The following is a 15,035-nucleotide window of genomic DNA, read 5'->3' on the forward strand; positions in this document are numbered from 1 at the left end:
CCACCTCGGGAGGGAGGGAGCATGGAGTGGGGGTGATAATTCTCTGGCACTGCTGGCCTATCTTTCATGTCTGGCAGGGCAGGCTCCAGTGACCAGAGCTCACTCTCAGACAAAAGGCTACGGATGTTAACAGTGGAAAGTCAGGCCCGTGTGCTGGGAAACAGGAGGCACTGCAAGGATATGGGCAGGTCTCCTGCGGCAACTACTTCTGCAGGTTCAACAGAAAATGGAAGTCGGTGAGGGGGGGCGGGTGGCCAGGATACAGTTATCCTTGTCTCCTATATTTTTTTCCAACACACTTCTAAAAAGAACCTCATTGTTAAAGCACGCAAAGTGTTTACATGTAGCACAAAGCACCTTCCTGCTGTCATTTGCTGTGATGTTCTTCTGCCTCTACCTCAAGCTACCTGATTGGAGCTCATCAGGTGCTGTTTGTCAATAGGGCTTTCTACTTTGATTTCCTTGGCTGTCTTGGTGCTCATAACGTCTTGCGACTGTGGAGCTTATCTCTTAGAAATCATGGATCCTTATAAAAACGTGATTAACTCTCTAGAATGAGTATATACAAAAAAATTGCATGCAATTAAAATGAATTCATAGATCTCATAAGGCCTATGTATGGAGCACAGGTTAATGTCCTTTGCTTTATGAAGGAATTAGCAGGTATAAAACGAAGTTCAAAATGTATGTGTAACATTGCCCAACTGTGTATTTTGGACTTAAGAACGTGAACTTCAGGATGGCATGACATCAATTCAGGGCACTTTCCATATCACCAGGCTCCCATGGGTTCTGAATCCTGGGTGCATACTCAGTTCACCCGGAGGGCTTTTGAAACACCATGCTCAGGCCTGGCCCTGCATCAATTAAGTCAGTCTCTGGGTGGGACCCTGGCACAGGTGTTTCTAACAGTTTTGCAGGTGATTCTAACGCGTAACTGAAGTTGAGAACAACTGACCTCAATCGGCTCGTGGCCTGGATGCTTCATGAAATTTTAAGACTGAGATCTGAAAAACCGTAAGACCCAAAGATCCTCCAAATTAAATTGAACCAGATGTTTATTTACATCCCTCTGAAGCACGATTTAAGCTTTCTGTACCAAATAATTTAAATAAATATGAAGATCTTTAGCATTAGTCCTCCAGTACTACTTGACCCTTCAGAAATTTTTAAAACAAATCCATTCATGCTGGAAATATGGTTTGCTAAAAATACATACTGGATGTGATTCAAGTGCTTGTTTCAGCAGGAGATCCCCAAATAGATCTTCGCAATATTTGGACATCTTGTACTGTTGATATTTGCTGGAGAGAAAAAAGTGGCATTTGTAAATTCGAACACCCATTAACCATCCAAGAATAAGAAACACCCATTCCTAGGCAATTAAAGATTCTCACTCGACATCAAGCATGATTGTCCTCTTAATGCTAATGTGAGATGTATCACAAACTAACTGGTTTAACTGGTATAATTTTAAAAGAAGGAGGAGAGTGTTCCAAAACAAAGAGCTGGAAAGAAGAATAAAAATGTCTTTCAAGTTAATCAAATCTGACTTCAAATATACTGCCAAATCTTCCAACCCAGTGGAACTTTAAGGTGTCCCAATCTCTGAGCTTTGTTCGGAACAAGTATTTCTAAAACACATTAAAATGATTTGGTTTTGGGGAGAAAGGGTGGCTTTGCTTTTGTTTTTCTTTTCTTGTTGTTTTTTGCTTTGCATAAGAGTAGGTATCCTTCCAGGATGATTATTTGAACTTAGTACTTCACAAAACGAACTATTCAGCTATTTAAAAAGATGTAGAGCAAGAGTGGCATTAGGGATTAGGAAACAATACCACACAGAGACTTGCAGTAGAATGGATCACTGTACCTGCAGTGATTTTCAAAGGAGAGAATTACAGGATATTCTGATGTGACAAATGCAGTTTCCTTGATGGCTTGAATTACATCCTTTAAAGACAAAAAAAATGCTAATAAGAAAAGAGCAACAAAATTAAGGCACCTAAAACTATTCAGAAACTATTATTTGAGTCTTTCAGAAAGTCAATTCCAGCAATTCAGACCTGGAGCATCTATCTACCTTGATACCTCCACAAGTTGAGTCTCCTGTAGTTACAGCCAGGGTGCAGTTAATGGTTAATGGCAATTTTTTAAAGCTATCTTTTACTTCTCCAGCATTACGGTGCTACTAATGTACAAAAGATTTCACCTAAATGGCACGTCAGTTTCTTGTTTGTTAATCTGCCAAGCCAGGAGTTCAGAGTCCACCTTTCTCCTTGAGGAGCAGGTGATCTCTGGCACAGAGGTTTTCACTCCAGACTACTGTATGACTCCTCCCCACCTCGTGCAGAAAAGTGTGGACAGTAACCTAAGGATTGTTGGAGGCTTTTACTGACTTTCCTATGTGTTTGGAAATCAGTCTTGGGCTATATTTCATTAACTTGATATAGATCTCTGTGCACTAATGTGACATTTGCAGTATCCCTTGTTTCCTACTGGCCTGGTGAAAAGACACTGGGGAAGGGGTTCTAGTTGGTCAAGCAACATATAAGTAAAACAGAGAAGTGTTCTGGACCCCTCATCTATAACACAGAGCTTAATTACAGAAAGCAACATTGGAAGGAACTGAACATAATCTTCCCTTTCATTATTCTCCATGAAATAGGAGAGGCGTTAGATGGTTGGCCCCATCTCTGCTTAGCTTTAGAAAGGCTTCAAACCAGGACTTCTACAATGAGACCATCATATTTGGTAAAAATTCCCAAATTCTTGCTGGTTTGTAGCTAATTAAAGGAAAAATCTCATCATTCAGTTAATCAGAAAAATATTTCACAATAGTTATGTAGGCAAATCCATTTGAAATGATAAAGCCCAAGGTTAGATAATCTTGAAATATTTTATTGAGACATTCCTTATGGCTGAGGTAGTCATTTAGTTATTCTTCCTGGCTGTGCAAATTCATGGCTTCCCACTTGAATATACTCTTGGTACTTAACAGGAAGCATAATATTGAATTCATTGCTGGTCAAAATTCTCCAACATTTTGGCTAAGAGAAATGCTATGCATAGTATTTAGGCATCTGTGGTTTTTGTTTTGTTTTGCTTTTTTGGAGACAGTCTTGTTCTGTTGCCGAGGCTGGAGAGCAATGGCGTGATCTGGGCTCACTGAAACCTCTGCCTCCCAGGTCCAAGTGATTGTCCTGCCTCAGCTTCTCAAGTAGTTGGGATGACAGATGCATGCTACCAGGCCTGGCTAATTTTTGTATTTTTAATAGAGATAGGGTTTCATCATGTTGGCCAGTCTGGTCTCGAACTCCTGACCTCAAGTGATCTACCTGCCACCGCCTCCCAAAGTGTTAGGATTACAGGTGTGAGCCACCGCCCCCAGCGGCATCTGTGTTTTTGAAAATACCCACGGTGATGTTTCACACGTAAGTGGAGTTGAGAACCGCTGCTCCCAGTGTTACATATCTATCCTGTGACACCAAACTGACAGACAGCTGTACTTGACATTTGTCAACTACAGAATCTAATTTTTTTTAACTTGTCTAACCTCATTATCTTATTCTCTTATTCTTATAGGCCCTATTTACAATCTATTTTATTCTCTGTGTTCCATTTATCTTTTTGTGCCACCTTGAAGTCCGTTAGGAATAAGGAAAAATAAATAAGCAAATAAGTAGATAACAAAAGGAGAGGCTATTTTTAAGGTAAGTAAAACTAGGTAAACACTGCCAGAGAAACCTTGTTGCATAACACAGTCACCATTTGCAAGCAGGAACATATCATTAAGGGGACATTAAGTGGAAAAGCTCTTTGTCTTGACATTTTCGGCAAGACTGAAAGAAGGGAATATGAAGGTACAATTCTTGAGAAAATGAATCATTTGTTTTCTCTTCTCCATCTCCCTATTTCCTGCATTTTCACAGAGTTTGGAAACGTCTGTGTAATTTTAAAAGTTACCTTAAAAAGGATATCTGTACACATTGCTTTTCCATGAGTTATTATTGGTTCTTGGTCTTCACCTTTTCCATCCCAGCAGTCAAGTTCAACACATCTAGGGACATAGTGAAGTTACAATATTGAAACTACAATAAAATAGTATGTATACAAATTTTTAAAAAGACATCAAAGTAAGTTTTTTTTTTTCTTACAGAACAGAAAATTGAATAAATCATATATAGGTTAAAACCACATTATGCTTCTCATCAGGTTGGTATTATCATAAAGGGATTATCTGAGTGAGATTAAGAGGTTTAAGAAATGTAATAAGCATCACAGTTCTGGATGAAATCCTACTTGTGACAAAGCTGAAATAAAGGACAATTTGAAGGCTGGGCATGGTGGCTCATGCCTGTAATCCCAGCACTTTGGGAGGCCAAGGTGGGCGGATCGCTTGAGGTCAGGAGTTGAAGACCAGCCTGGTCAACATGGTGAAAATCTGTCTCAGTATACTAAACATACAAAAATTAGCCAGGTGTGATGGCATGTGTCTGTAATCCCAGGTATTTGGGAGGGTGAGGCCTGAGAATCACTTGAACTCAGGAGGGAAGGTTGCAGTGAGCTGATATCATGCCACTGCACCCCAGCCTGGGCAATAGAGTAAGACTCTGTCTCAATTTTTTTAAAAAAAGACAATTGGGAAACAACTGGGAAAATATGAATGTGGACTGGGTTTTACATGACATTAAAATTACTTTTAAATTTGATAAGCTGGATGATGTTACTTTGGCCATATCAGAAAGTGTTTAGTGATTCATACTCAAGTATTCAGAGAAAGCATGTGAATGGAAGTAGTGACAGTTAATTTCTTTTAACGTATCTCCATATACAAAAAAGTGACTTAAAAACATAAAGTATTGTTTAATTGATAACCAAGAAAAAAATCATAATGTAACTACATTTCTTATTTTTCACTTTCTTCATTTTTGCCATTCTTTAAAGCTCAAATATTTGCCAGTTTCTGTAAAACAAAAACCATTTTCAATAATTTCTAGTGTCAGAGAAATAAATTTTTGAATTTTTACATCGAATAAAGCTAGTTTACAAGTGCCCTTTAATCAATGGTCAGTTAGCTCAATTGGTTAGAGCATGGTGTTGTAATAACAAGTACCTATAATCAACAACAACAAAAAAACTCAACATGCCCTCTTACAATATGCATGTTTTCTTTTTTTGTGGTTTTGGGAGTCATATTTTAAATTTGCAATAAGAAAAGTCTTTGTACAGTAAAGAAAAGTCTTTTGGATGACTAGATTTTTCTGGAAGGAATATTGTCCTTCTTTTCTCAAGACTAAATGACCATGATAATCCATTAAAGTGAATAATTTCATCCTAATTACTATTTCCTATTTTTTCAGAGAAAAGTCAATTAAATGAAGAGCATCATATATGAGAAACAAATTGCCATCTTGAATTCCTTACCTGCAACCAGCCAGGAGAACCTGTCTGTACATTTCTACTGAAGACTTCCCGCCGAACTGTCTGCCAGTGAGATAAGTGTTATGGGAAGAACTGATGAAGTAGTGAGCCAGAGGGTGGTCCATTTCTTGGTAAAGTTCTAAACGATCTAGGAAGACTGGGGCATTTTCATCGGACATCAGATATCTGCAAAACCCATCACTTGATATAAGGCCTAGGGGAAAAAGAACATCTTAGTAGCACTTGTAGCTCTGAAGATGCACATCTCTTGTTTCATTCGTGGAAGCTGAGGCAGCACAAATTAGAAGAGTAAAAACTTCTTCATAGTCTCTTTCCCAAGGAACTTCATCTGTCAGAACTTGAATGAAATAGGAGAGTTACGTATTGTAAATAACATAATGAATTTCACAAACAGGTGGCATTCTGCTTTTACATCCACATGGCAGATGTACATGGTCCCTCAAGTTCAGAAACACAGCACAGGGAGCTATGATGACCAGGGGTGTGGGGGACCCATATCAAGTTCTGCTCCTGCCACTCACTCCTTTGTCTCCTGGGTCTCAGCTTCCTCTTCTTACAATTGGAGAAAAATACTGGCCCCATCTGACTTCCAAGGTCATCATAATGGGCAGTGAGAATAGATATGAGAGGTGCTCTTTAAAAATGGAAAATGTATTAACTGTAAGACGTGTTCTCACTGAATTGGAAAAGGGATTTTTTCTTGGAGATGATGGCACCTCTGAATTTAAACAATTCAGTTTTCAATTTTATCTAAAAGTCAGGATATGGGACTGGTGAGAAGAGTATATAGTAGTCATCGAGATGTGGCCCCAAAAGCTACCCTTCATTTCAATCACACCTTTCTGACATGGGGTAGGGCTCATGTGGTAACTACAGGAGCAACCATCAATATTTATGCAACTTATAAATGATTGATGCATTGACAACCTCAGCTTTTTGTTTTATTTAAGTACTTGCAAGTTATGAACTGATCTCAAGCTTAGAGAAGTGTACAGATGATAGCATAATGAATAGCCATGGGCCTATACCAGTGTGGACAGATCTCAACATTTTGCCTTATTTGATTTACATGTAAAATAATACATAGCTCCTGATGCCACTGCAGCATCCTGTGTCCTCACCTCACTTCTGTTCCATACCAGAGAGATAACCACTCTCCTAGTTTTGGTGGTTACCCCCAAAATGGTTTTGTAACTTTATTACATATACATTTATCCAAACAACAGGTAGTTTGGGCTATTTACGATTTTATGTGAAAGCTATCCTACTGTGTGGATTTGCAACTTGCTATTTTTATCTTTACATACCAGTTACATAGGCAGATCTTATTCACTGATTTTTCACTGAAGGTACAGAAGTCCATATATGAATATATCACAATTTATTATCCATTATTTGGTTGATGGATAGTTAGGTCATTTCTGATTATAAATGAAAGTAGAAATTTATATACCTCTCTCCTTGGGCACCTTCATTCATTATAAAGAGCAAGTATGCAGTGATAGAAGAAAGAGGTAAACCTTGCCTTCATGAAATTTTCATTTTATGAGTGACAGAAACAAGTAAGTAAACAAATAACTATAATGTCAAAGAAGTACTAGAAGGACAGAAGAAGCAGGAAGGAAGGTGCTAAAGAATGACAGGATGCTGTGTTAAATACGTGGCCAGTGAAAGCCCTTCTAAGGTCATGTGCGTATGTGAGGAGCAAGCCACACGCACACCCAGGAAACACCAGTCCAGGCAGAAGGATGAGCAAGTGCAAATACCTTGATGCAGGTGTGTGCATGCCAACATCATCGATGACAGCAAGACAGAGCAAGTGACCAAGGAAGAATGTAGTTTGAAGTGAGGTTGGAGATGAAGCCAGGCTACATCAGTTGGGCTTTAGTTCTCACTGAGTTATTTTAGATTTTATTCTAAGTGTGTTAGGAGGCCTTTGGAGGGTTTCGAAGAGTGGAATAACATGATTAGATTTGGTTTTAAAAGGTTTAGTATGGCTGCTGTGTGGAGCATCAATTGAATGGTACTGAGTAGGGAGGAGAAGGCATTGCCCAGAGAGGGATGATGAAGGCTTGGATAGTCAGTAAGGCTGGAGATGGTGAGAAGTGATTTATTTAGGATTTCTTTTGAGGTTGGATCTTACAGGTTTTGCAAAAGAACCAGATATGATGGGAAAGAATGAAACAAGTCCAAGATGAGTCCAAGGGTTTTGACTGGGTAAATAATGGTACTATTTTACAGGCTTGGAAAGGAACAGATCCAGGGGTAGGAAGAATCAAAATATGTTGTATATATGTACATTGGAAATGCCCATTCAACATCAAAATGGAGAGTTCTACTACAGGTCTGTAGTGTAAGCTGGGGGTTAGGACTGGATAACTTAATCGAAGAAATGTAAAGCTATTGGCTTGGATGAGCTCAGGTACAGAGTGCCTATAGATGTAGTGGAGATCTGAGAACTATGCCGCTCTGACATTCAGAGTTTGGGAAATAGACGAGAGATTCTCTAGGACACATATTTAGAGGTAGAAATGCTGGGCTGTATCAGCGGCATATTTTTCACTTTATAAACTATTGCCAAAATATTCCCCAAGGTGGTTGTACCAATGTAGGGTCTTACCAGAAGTTTACAAGAATGGCTTTGTACTGCATTCTCACCCACACTTGAAAATGACAGACTTTAAAATTTTCATCACTTGTGAAATGGTCAAGCTACCCTTCTTAAATGTGTCAACGGTCACTTCACAGACCTTTAAAACTTAGAAGGAATTTGGAGGTAGACAAGGACACACCTCAATCATGACATCTGTCACACTGCCAAGGAATTGCTGAATCATTTGCCTTTCTCCTTAAACAGATGGCAACTGCCTTCAAGGCTGGGGACCTTTCTTACTGTTTTGAATTCCTAGCATGAGGCACAGTGCTTGGCACCCAGTCAGCCCTCTACAAACTTCAAGGAATAAAGGAAGGGAAGGGAAATACTAGCCAAATTACTGCATGAGCCCCACCACCTTACAAGCAGGGAAACTGAGGCCCAGGAGACTAGTTCCTAGCTAAAAGTCATAGGGAAGTGACAAGAATCATATCACCTCCTGCCACTGTGAAGTGTTAGGTTTTCTATCAAGTTGTACCTCCGTTTGTTGTAATCATAAGCAATGTGAAATAAACTACGATATTCAGAATACTGACAGAGGGGGAAGGAATGAAGCAGTCTTGCTTAAAATAGGTATCTTCCTCCATGGCAGAAAGTGTAAATGTACAACTACAACCAAAGGGAAAACTACTGGGCTTGGAAAAATATCAGGGGTGAAATCATGGAGTGTATAAAGAGGGTCCAGATAACCTATAGACCATTCAGCCACAGTCACTGGCATTAGATACAAAGAAACAAGCATATTCTAAAAAGAAGGAAACTGAGGCCTTGCGATTCATGGACGTATGGGACAGATGGAACTTGAACTGTCATCTCCGTACATTCTCCACTGAGACATAAGGCCAAAGGCTCTAGCTGAGATACCCCCAGCTCTCCCTTCCATATTTCAAAGGCGTTTCTTACTGCTGTGGGACTGATTTTAAAACTTCTCCCCATGCCTTTCCTTTGACAAATATTTGAGTGAACAACCCTTTGTTTCCAAAGTTTCTTTGAAAGTGACAAAGGTCCAGAAACACCAGCAATTAACTAAAGTGATTCCTCACCATTAAATTTTGTATCAATTGTATTTATCTTTTATACCAGAGGTCAAATGAGGGGTGAGAGGGCACATCAAATCATGTATTAAATTTATTTGGCTTGGCAAAACAAAAGAGAGAAAAAGAGAAGGTATATGCTTTTACATGACAAATTATTTTCAAAGATTGCAAGTAGAGACTGTATTGGTTGTTTTTATATTTCAAGCAATATGCAATACTAAAACCTAATATAAAAAAGTACATGGGGAAAATCACAATAATGTATTTAATAATACAATACATTTAATAGTATACTTTGGTCAGCATTGGCTAATACTGATAAAAGGTAAAATTTATACAAACTTAAGAGCAAGAAAAGAAAATCAGTCATCAATCCATGGCCCTAGGAAGTTCCAAAGCATTTACAAATACCTTTAAAAAATCAAGACTTTAAAAGCTGCATAATTTCTTGTTTTAAAGAAAAAAATAATTTTTTCATGTTTATTACCTTTTTTCTTCAAATCTTCATCAGGCTCATACATCTCAATGATCTGCATTGCCCTTTTGGCATCATAAAATGGAAATAAAATTTCATTCAGTCGAGGATCTCGTTGGTGCTATGATAAGAAAATAACTCCACTTAGGTTGATATTTCTTGGCCTTGAGGCATTAGACATTTAGAACTAAGTTTATAATTTCTAAACAAAACATATCTAGACTATCATGTTTATAATCACAAAGATAGACTTCACTGCCTCCCTGCCTTTCTCCTTAAAATATACTTCCTAAAGACCAAATTTGGGAGTACTTTTGGGTTACTCTCCTGGAACTAGAGAGAGACAGAATACATTTTTCCCTTTCAAAGTTGAAGGATACATAATATAGTGTACATGTCAATTGTACTGTCCTCCAGTTCCCGCATAACAGGGAAGACATTTGGCATAAATGTCTATAAAAATTGTGAAAATATTTTTAAAAAGCAAACACCAGCCCCCAAAAATAGTTCAAATAAATAAACAGATAATATACTAATTTAAGTGCCCCCCCAAAACCCCAAAAGCAGTAACAACAAAAACTCTAATGTTAGACAGGCAAATATCATCTCATTTTTATTATAGCTTTCTATATCAATCCATGATTTCTTGGGCACTAAACAAATTTCATTTTCTTAAGTAACTTTTTTTTTTCAAAATGAACCAATTGTAATAATGAAAATTAATCAGCACAAGGATATTTATAGGCTATAAACAATATAGAATTCTCTGGGCAGAGTCTCATGAATGATTATGGGACTTAAGAGGTTGTTGACATTATTTTTTTCAAATCGACAACCAAGGAGCTCCTGCTATGACATGAGACACCAGGAGCAAGGCTGTCTCTGCAGTGATGTCATCCTGACTTCATGGCAATGATGAAAAATCTAATTTACTAACTGACTCAGCTCTAAGTGTGTGTGTGTGTGTGTGTGTGTGTGTGTGTGTGTGTGTGTGTGTGTCTTCCTCACTCTTCTCTAAGGATTAGAGGACTGCACTGTATCTCTAGTCATCCCTTACATAAATAAATACATGAATAAATAAAGCAAACTTCAATGGAATAGTGACAGGTAAGCAGATGTGAGCAAAACCTGGTCAATAAATAGGACCTTGGTGACAACTCTTTACCCAAATATATGCACAGACTGAAAAACATTGTTGGAAAGGTATTTACAAAGCAATTGTTTAAAGTTCATATGGATTTCCCTTCCCTACTAGTCTTAGAATGGGCATTGGAAAAGTGAGCTATACACAGAATGAATGCCTTTGGCCAACAGAGCACTTGGATGTCATTTCCTCATGCACATGGGTCCCAGCCTTTTCTGGTTCCCCTTTTTCCCCTACCGAGTTAAGAGCATTAACTCATAAGGAATCAATTTCAGATTTTGTCAGTTTATCCCAATGAAGCATGCTTCTGTTGTAATCTAAGAAATTATGGCTCACAACAGCTCACATCCATGCATATGCTAGAGCAGAAACTGTTTTATTAACAGCAGGCAGTGAGGCCCCAAGAACAAAAGTCATGGGATATGCAGAGAAAGAGGATTGTATGTTGAACCACAGAATGCCAGGCAAGGGAAGGAAGGCATGCTACACCTTGTTTAGGAAATCAATGCTATCATGCAATGGAGCCCACTATTCTAGGAAACAAGGCGCTCCATCCCTCTGGTGAGAACGCATTGTTTTAAAAACAAACAAGCTGACAACAACAAAAGAAACCATCTTTCTAGGCACATCCCTTTTTATATCTCCATAAATAATATTATGGAAGAAGATGGATAACCTCAGCACTGTTATGTTCACAGTTGGTCACTTTATTTCTCTTCCTTATTAAGTTTTTTGATTTAAAAATAAGTTTGTTGGTAAATATTTGAACCCATGGAGACGGGGCAAATCCATATGAGTTGAAAAATGAGAGATAAAAGGGATTCAGCTACAGGAGAGAGAAGAGATAAAATTAGGAAAGGAGAAAAAACTCAGACATTTTTGTGCACTTTAAAATATACACACATGCGTGTATTCTGACGAGGTACAGCCTGAAGTGTGATCTGTGGATGGCAGCATCAGCCTCATCAACACCTGGCAACTTGCTAGAAATGCAGATTCTCAGGTCCCTCCCTAGATCCACTGAATCTACTGATCCTGAGGTGGAACCCATTAATCTGTGTTTTTAATAAGACTTCTGAGTAATTCTGATGTGCTCAAGAATCACTTTACCTAACATGTAAAGGTATGCATTTTAACATGTTTGCACATCGGTAAAAAGAAAAGTACCTAAGTCCCACAAGGATAGAAGAATGTTCAGTGTTTCGGATGTCCTCCCAATTAAACCCTATTAAAATTTAGACAGAGGATATGATGTTCATTAGACCATCCTGCCTGTGGGAAGCCAAAGTCAGGAAAACCAACTCCTAAAATGGATGGATGTATCATAATCCCCTATTCTGAAAATTACATTCGCAGCAAATAAGCATGAAGCATAGACAATGTGAAATTTCACTTGTCTTTGTTTCTGCTCCACTAGATAACAATCTTCAGCTCTCCTTAAAATCCTCATGCTTCTAAAAGGTCACATGAAGCAATCTGAGTAATCCAAAGGCAAGGAAACAAGTGTAAGATTTGTATTAGAGACAGAAAATTATCAATTTCATATGAAAAAGCAAGAGGAGAAGGGTCATTTCCAGCTGATCTCACAGTAATAAGGCTGCAGTGGAGTTCCACACAGACACAAGCACAGTGAGGTGAATGCTTCACATCTCTGAGGAACCATCAGTTTTCAGTCAGGATTTGGGGAAGCAATGTACTCAGGTTATTCACCCCATGGTATACAGTGCTTTGTAAAATGAGATTCTAAAAAAAAAAAAAAAAAAAAAAAAAAGTGACAGAACTGTGTCCAAGTAAATAAGGAAGAGATAAACAGAGCTCCACTATTACGTCCTCACTGGTACTGAGAGGACGCATCATCTGGCTTCAATCCAAGTAGCACTGGGAGAGATGAGTGTTGACATAAATAATAGTTTTAAAATATAAAATGAATAATTGGCAATGAGAAGCTTACTCATAAGACTAAAACCCTCCTTCTCTGTCTTTGCCTATGCATTAAAGCATAAAGATCTTGTAAAAGGAAAGAGATCATGGGTCCTTTTAAAATATTCTTTCAACTGCACAAAGAAACAGGTCAGGTTGAGTTCTGATACGATCCTATGATATGTGTGAGGTCGGGGAAGATTACGGGCAACAAGAAAGTAAATCTACTTCTTGATTCCTGTGGTCTAAGACCTTTTTCCTCTCTTCCTTCTTTTGATCTCTCTCTCGTGCCCTCCACCGATCTCCCAATTCTGCAGGACCCTAGATACCATCTTTGTAAGACGTCAAACAGAGAATGAACATAACACGAAAAATCGATTTTGCTTCTCATTAGGAATAGGGAGAGGGGATGTAAAACTAACCAAAGCCAAGAGATTTTAACTAGTCTTGCCACATACAAGCGATTGAGCTAGTAGTAGTGTTGCATGTGGCAACTCATGTGGCAGCTCACATTATGAGTTCCATGTGGCAGCTCACATTATGTGCCTCTGCTATCCCTCCTGGACTCTAGTTTGGTATTTTCATGATACAGACAAAGAAGAGTTCCCTCAGTCCACCAGATGAGACTAAGAGGCATAGATGTGGCAAAAATTTTAGCTCTGAGTGGTGGATTTCATGGCTAAATTCTTAAGGGAGAGTAACAGAAGGTATATGTCGCTCTCACATTCTTCCCACTCACACTAAACATTCCAAGGAGGAATCCAGTAATCCACTAGGACAGTGCTTTACAAACTTGAATGTGCAGATAAATCACCCAGATATCTTGTTGAATTCAGACTCTGACTTAGCAGGTCTGGGTGGGACCTGAGATTCCGCATTTCTAATAAGCTCCCAAGGGGTACCGATGCTTCTGGTCCATGGATCACATTCTGGGGAGCAACGAATAAGGAGAAACTGAGAAGCCAATGAGGAGTCAGGTCTAAAGCTACTACTGAAAAGCTAGTTAGCATTGATTGCATGGAAAAGGAGGAGGTTATATCCTCAGGGTGACCAAGGCAGAAAATGGACTATAGTCTCTCCTCTCCTTGCAGCACCCTGAAGATACATATTACTATACGAATAAAAACTTTCACAGAAAGAGTAAAGAGATTTACAGTCTGGAAGATGGTAGGAGCCAGCATGCCTTTTGCTAACATAAATAAGATTTTTGTTTTTCTACTATGTATCCTAACTGGTTAGTGGCCATGTATGTGTCTCTAGGCTTTTGCTTTCCTCATTGTTTCTCTGGTTACCTTGCTGAATTCTCTAATACTTCAAAACATTTTTCCATTGAATTGTTAATATCAGGGTAGACAATGAGAATCTGCAAATGAAACTAGGGCCTTGTCCTTTCCAGTGTTTATGGGATTTGCTTATTTATTTCTTTTTCTTTTTTTGGTCTCACTATATGAACCAGTAGGGTGGAAAAACGTGAAATGTTTTAAAGTAAAATAAATATTGTATTGTACTCAAAAGATTATTTAAAAGTAGAGGCATCTGTCTGATATGTGGAGTAGTACTTGCTGTTTCTTGCATCAGTGCATTTACACTTTAGTTAACATAGTTTCTGAAGTGCAACCTTTATAAATTTGAAGCCACTGAACCTTCACAAGGGCTTCCAATGCAGTGATGAATACTGGCTTGTTAAGACTATATGGCTAAGGCATTTTGAAAATTTTTAGGTTTCAACTTGTGGAGTCATAGACCCTTACATTCCAATGCCCATTCCTTTCTTGAGTGAGCTCTCTCTGTCTCCTTTTGTTACCATGTTTTGAAGTTGTTCTGCCCAAGGGGTGTTTTTGATTTTGGAGATATAAGAGGGGCCAGGGTAGGACTCAAAAGAGGGGGTGCAAGGAGCAGGCAGAATATTCTCTATGTTTGACAAGACTTCTTCAAGCAGACATTCATGTTTTTGTCTAGTTCTTCCAGTTGAGTTCACTAGGACAGAAAAGGAAGAAATTCAGGGCAGACACTTGGATTAAAAATAAAGGCTACAGACGTTCCTGAACAGTCTTACAGTCTCTATGACCTAAAGAAATCTAGAACCACACTGTTTCCATCAGTTACACCCAAAAATTTAAGGTACTTCCTTAATGTTAATGAGACAACAAATAGAAGAAAACACTAAAAAAAAAAAACAAAAAAAAAACAAAAACAAAAACAGAAAAAAACAAAAAAACTACTGTCTACTGTAATAGTGAGGGATAAAAGCTTGACAAATAATAAGTACTTTAAGAAAGAATCTGAATGCCACAGCAAGAAAGTATGGCTGATGATATTTTTTTAAAATTAAATGTTATGTCTTAGACTTGTAAGAACTACAGG

General features: G+C 38.4%; 1 protein-coding gene across 22 annotated transcripts in view; it reads right to left on the minus strand.

Moving 5' to 3' along the window:
• Positions 1-15,035, minus strand: part of PLCB4 (phospholipase C beta 4) — a 396,811-nt gene that overhangs the window by 81,464 nt on the left and 300,312 nt on the right. For all 22 annotated transcript variants that reach the window (XM_039479588.2, XM_074406257.1, XM_074406256.1 and 19 more), the window contains 5 exons: positions 9,620-9,728; positions 5,425-5,635; positions 3,964-4,057; positions 1,871-1,950; positions 1,220-1,304 (listed from right to left, as the gene is read on the minus strand). In XM_039479588.2, coding sequence (XP_039335522.1) covers positions 1,220-1,304; positions 1,871-1,950; positions 3,964-4,057; positions 5,425-5,635; positions 9,620-9,728 — 579 coding nt within the window. The remainder of the gene's footprint in view (positions 1-1,219; positions 1,305-1,870; positions 1,951-3,963; positions 4,058-5,424; positions 5,636-9,619; positions 9,729-15,035) is intronic.

The sequence above is a fragment of the Saimiri boliviensis genome, chromosome 9 (assembly GCF_048565385.1).
Source record: "Saimiri boliviensis isolate mSaiBol1 chromosome 9, mSaiBol1.pri, whole genome shotgun sequence".
NCBI classification, from domain to species: domain Eukaryota; kingdom Metazoa; phylum Chordata; class Mammalia; order Primates; family Cebidae; genus Saimiri; species Saimiri boliviensis.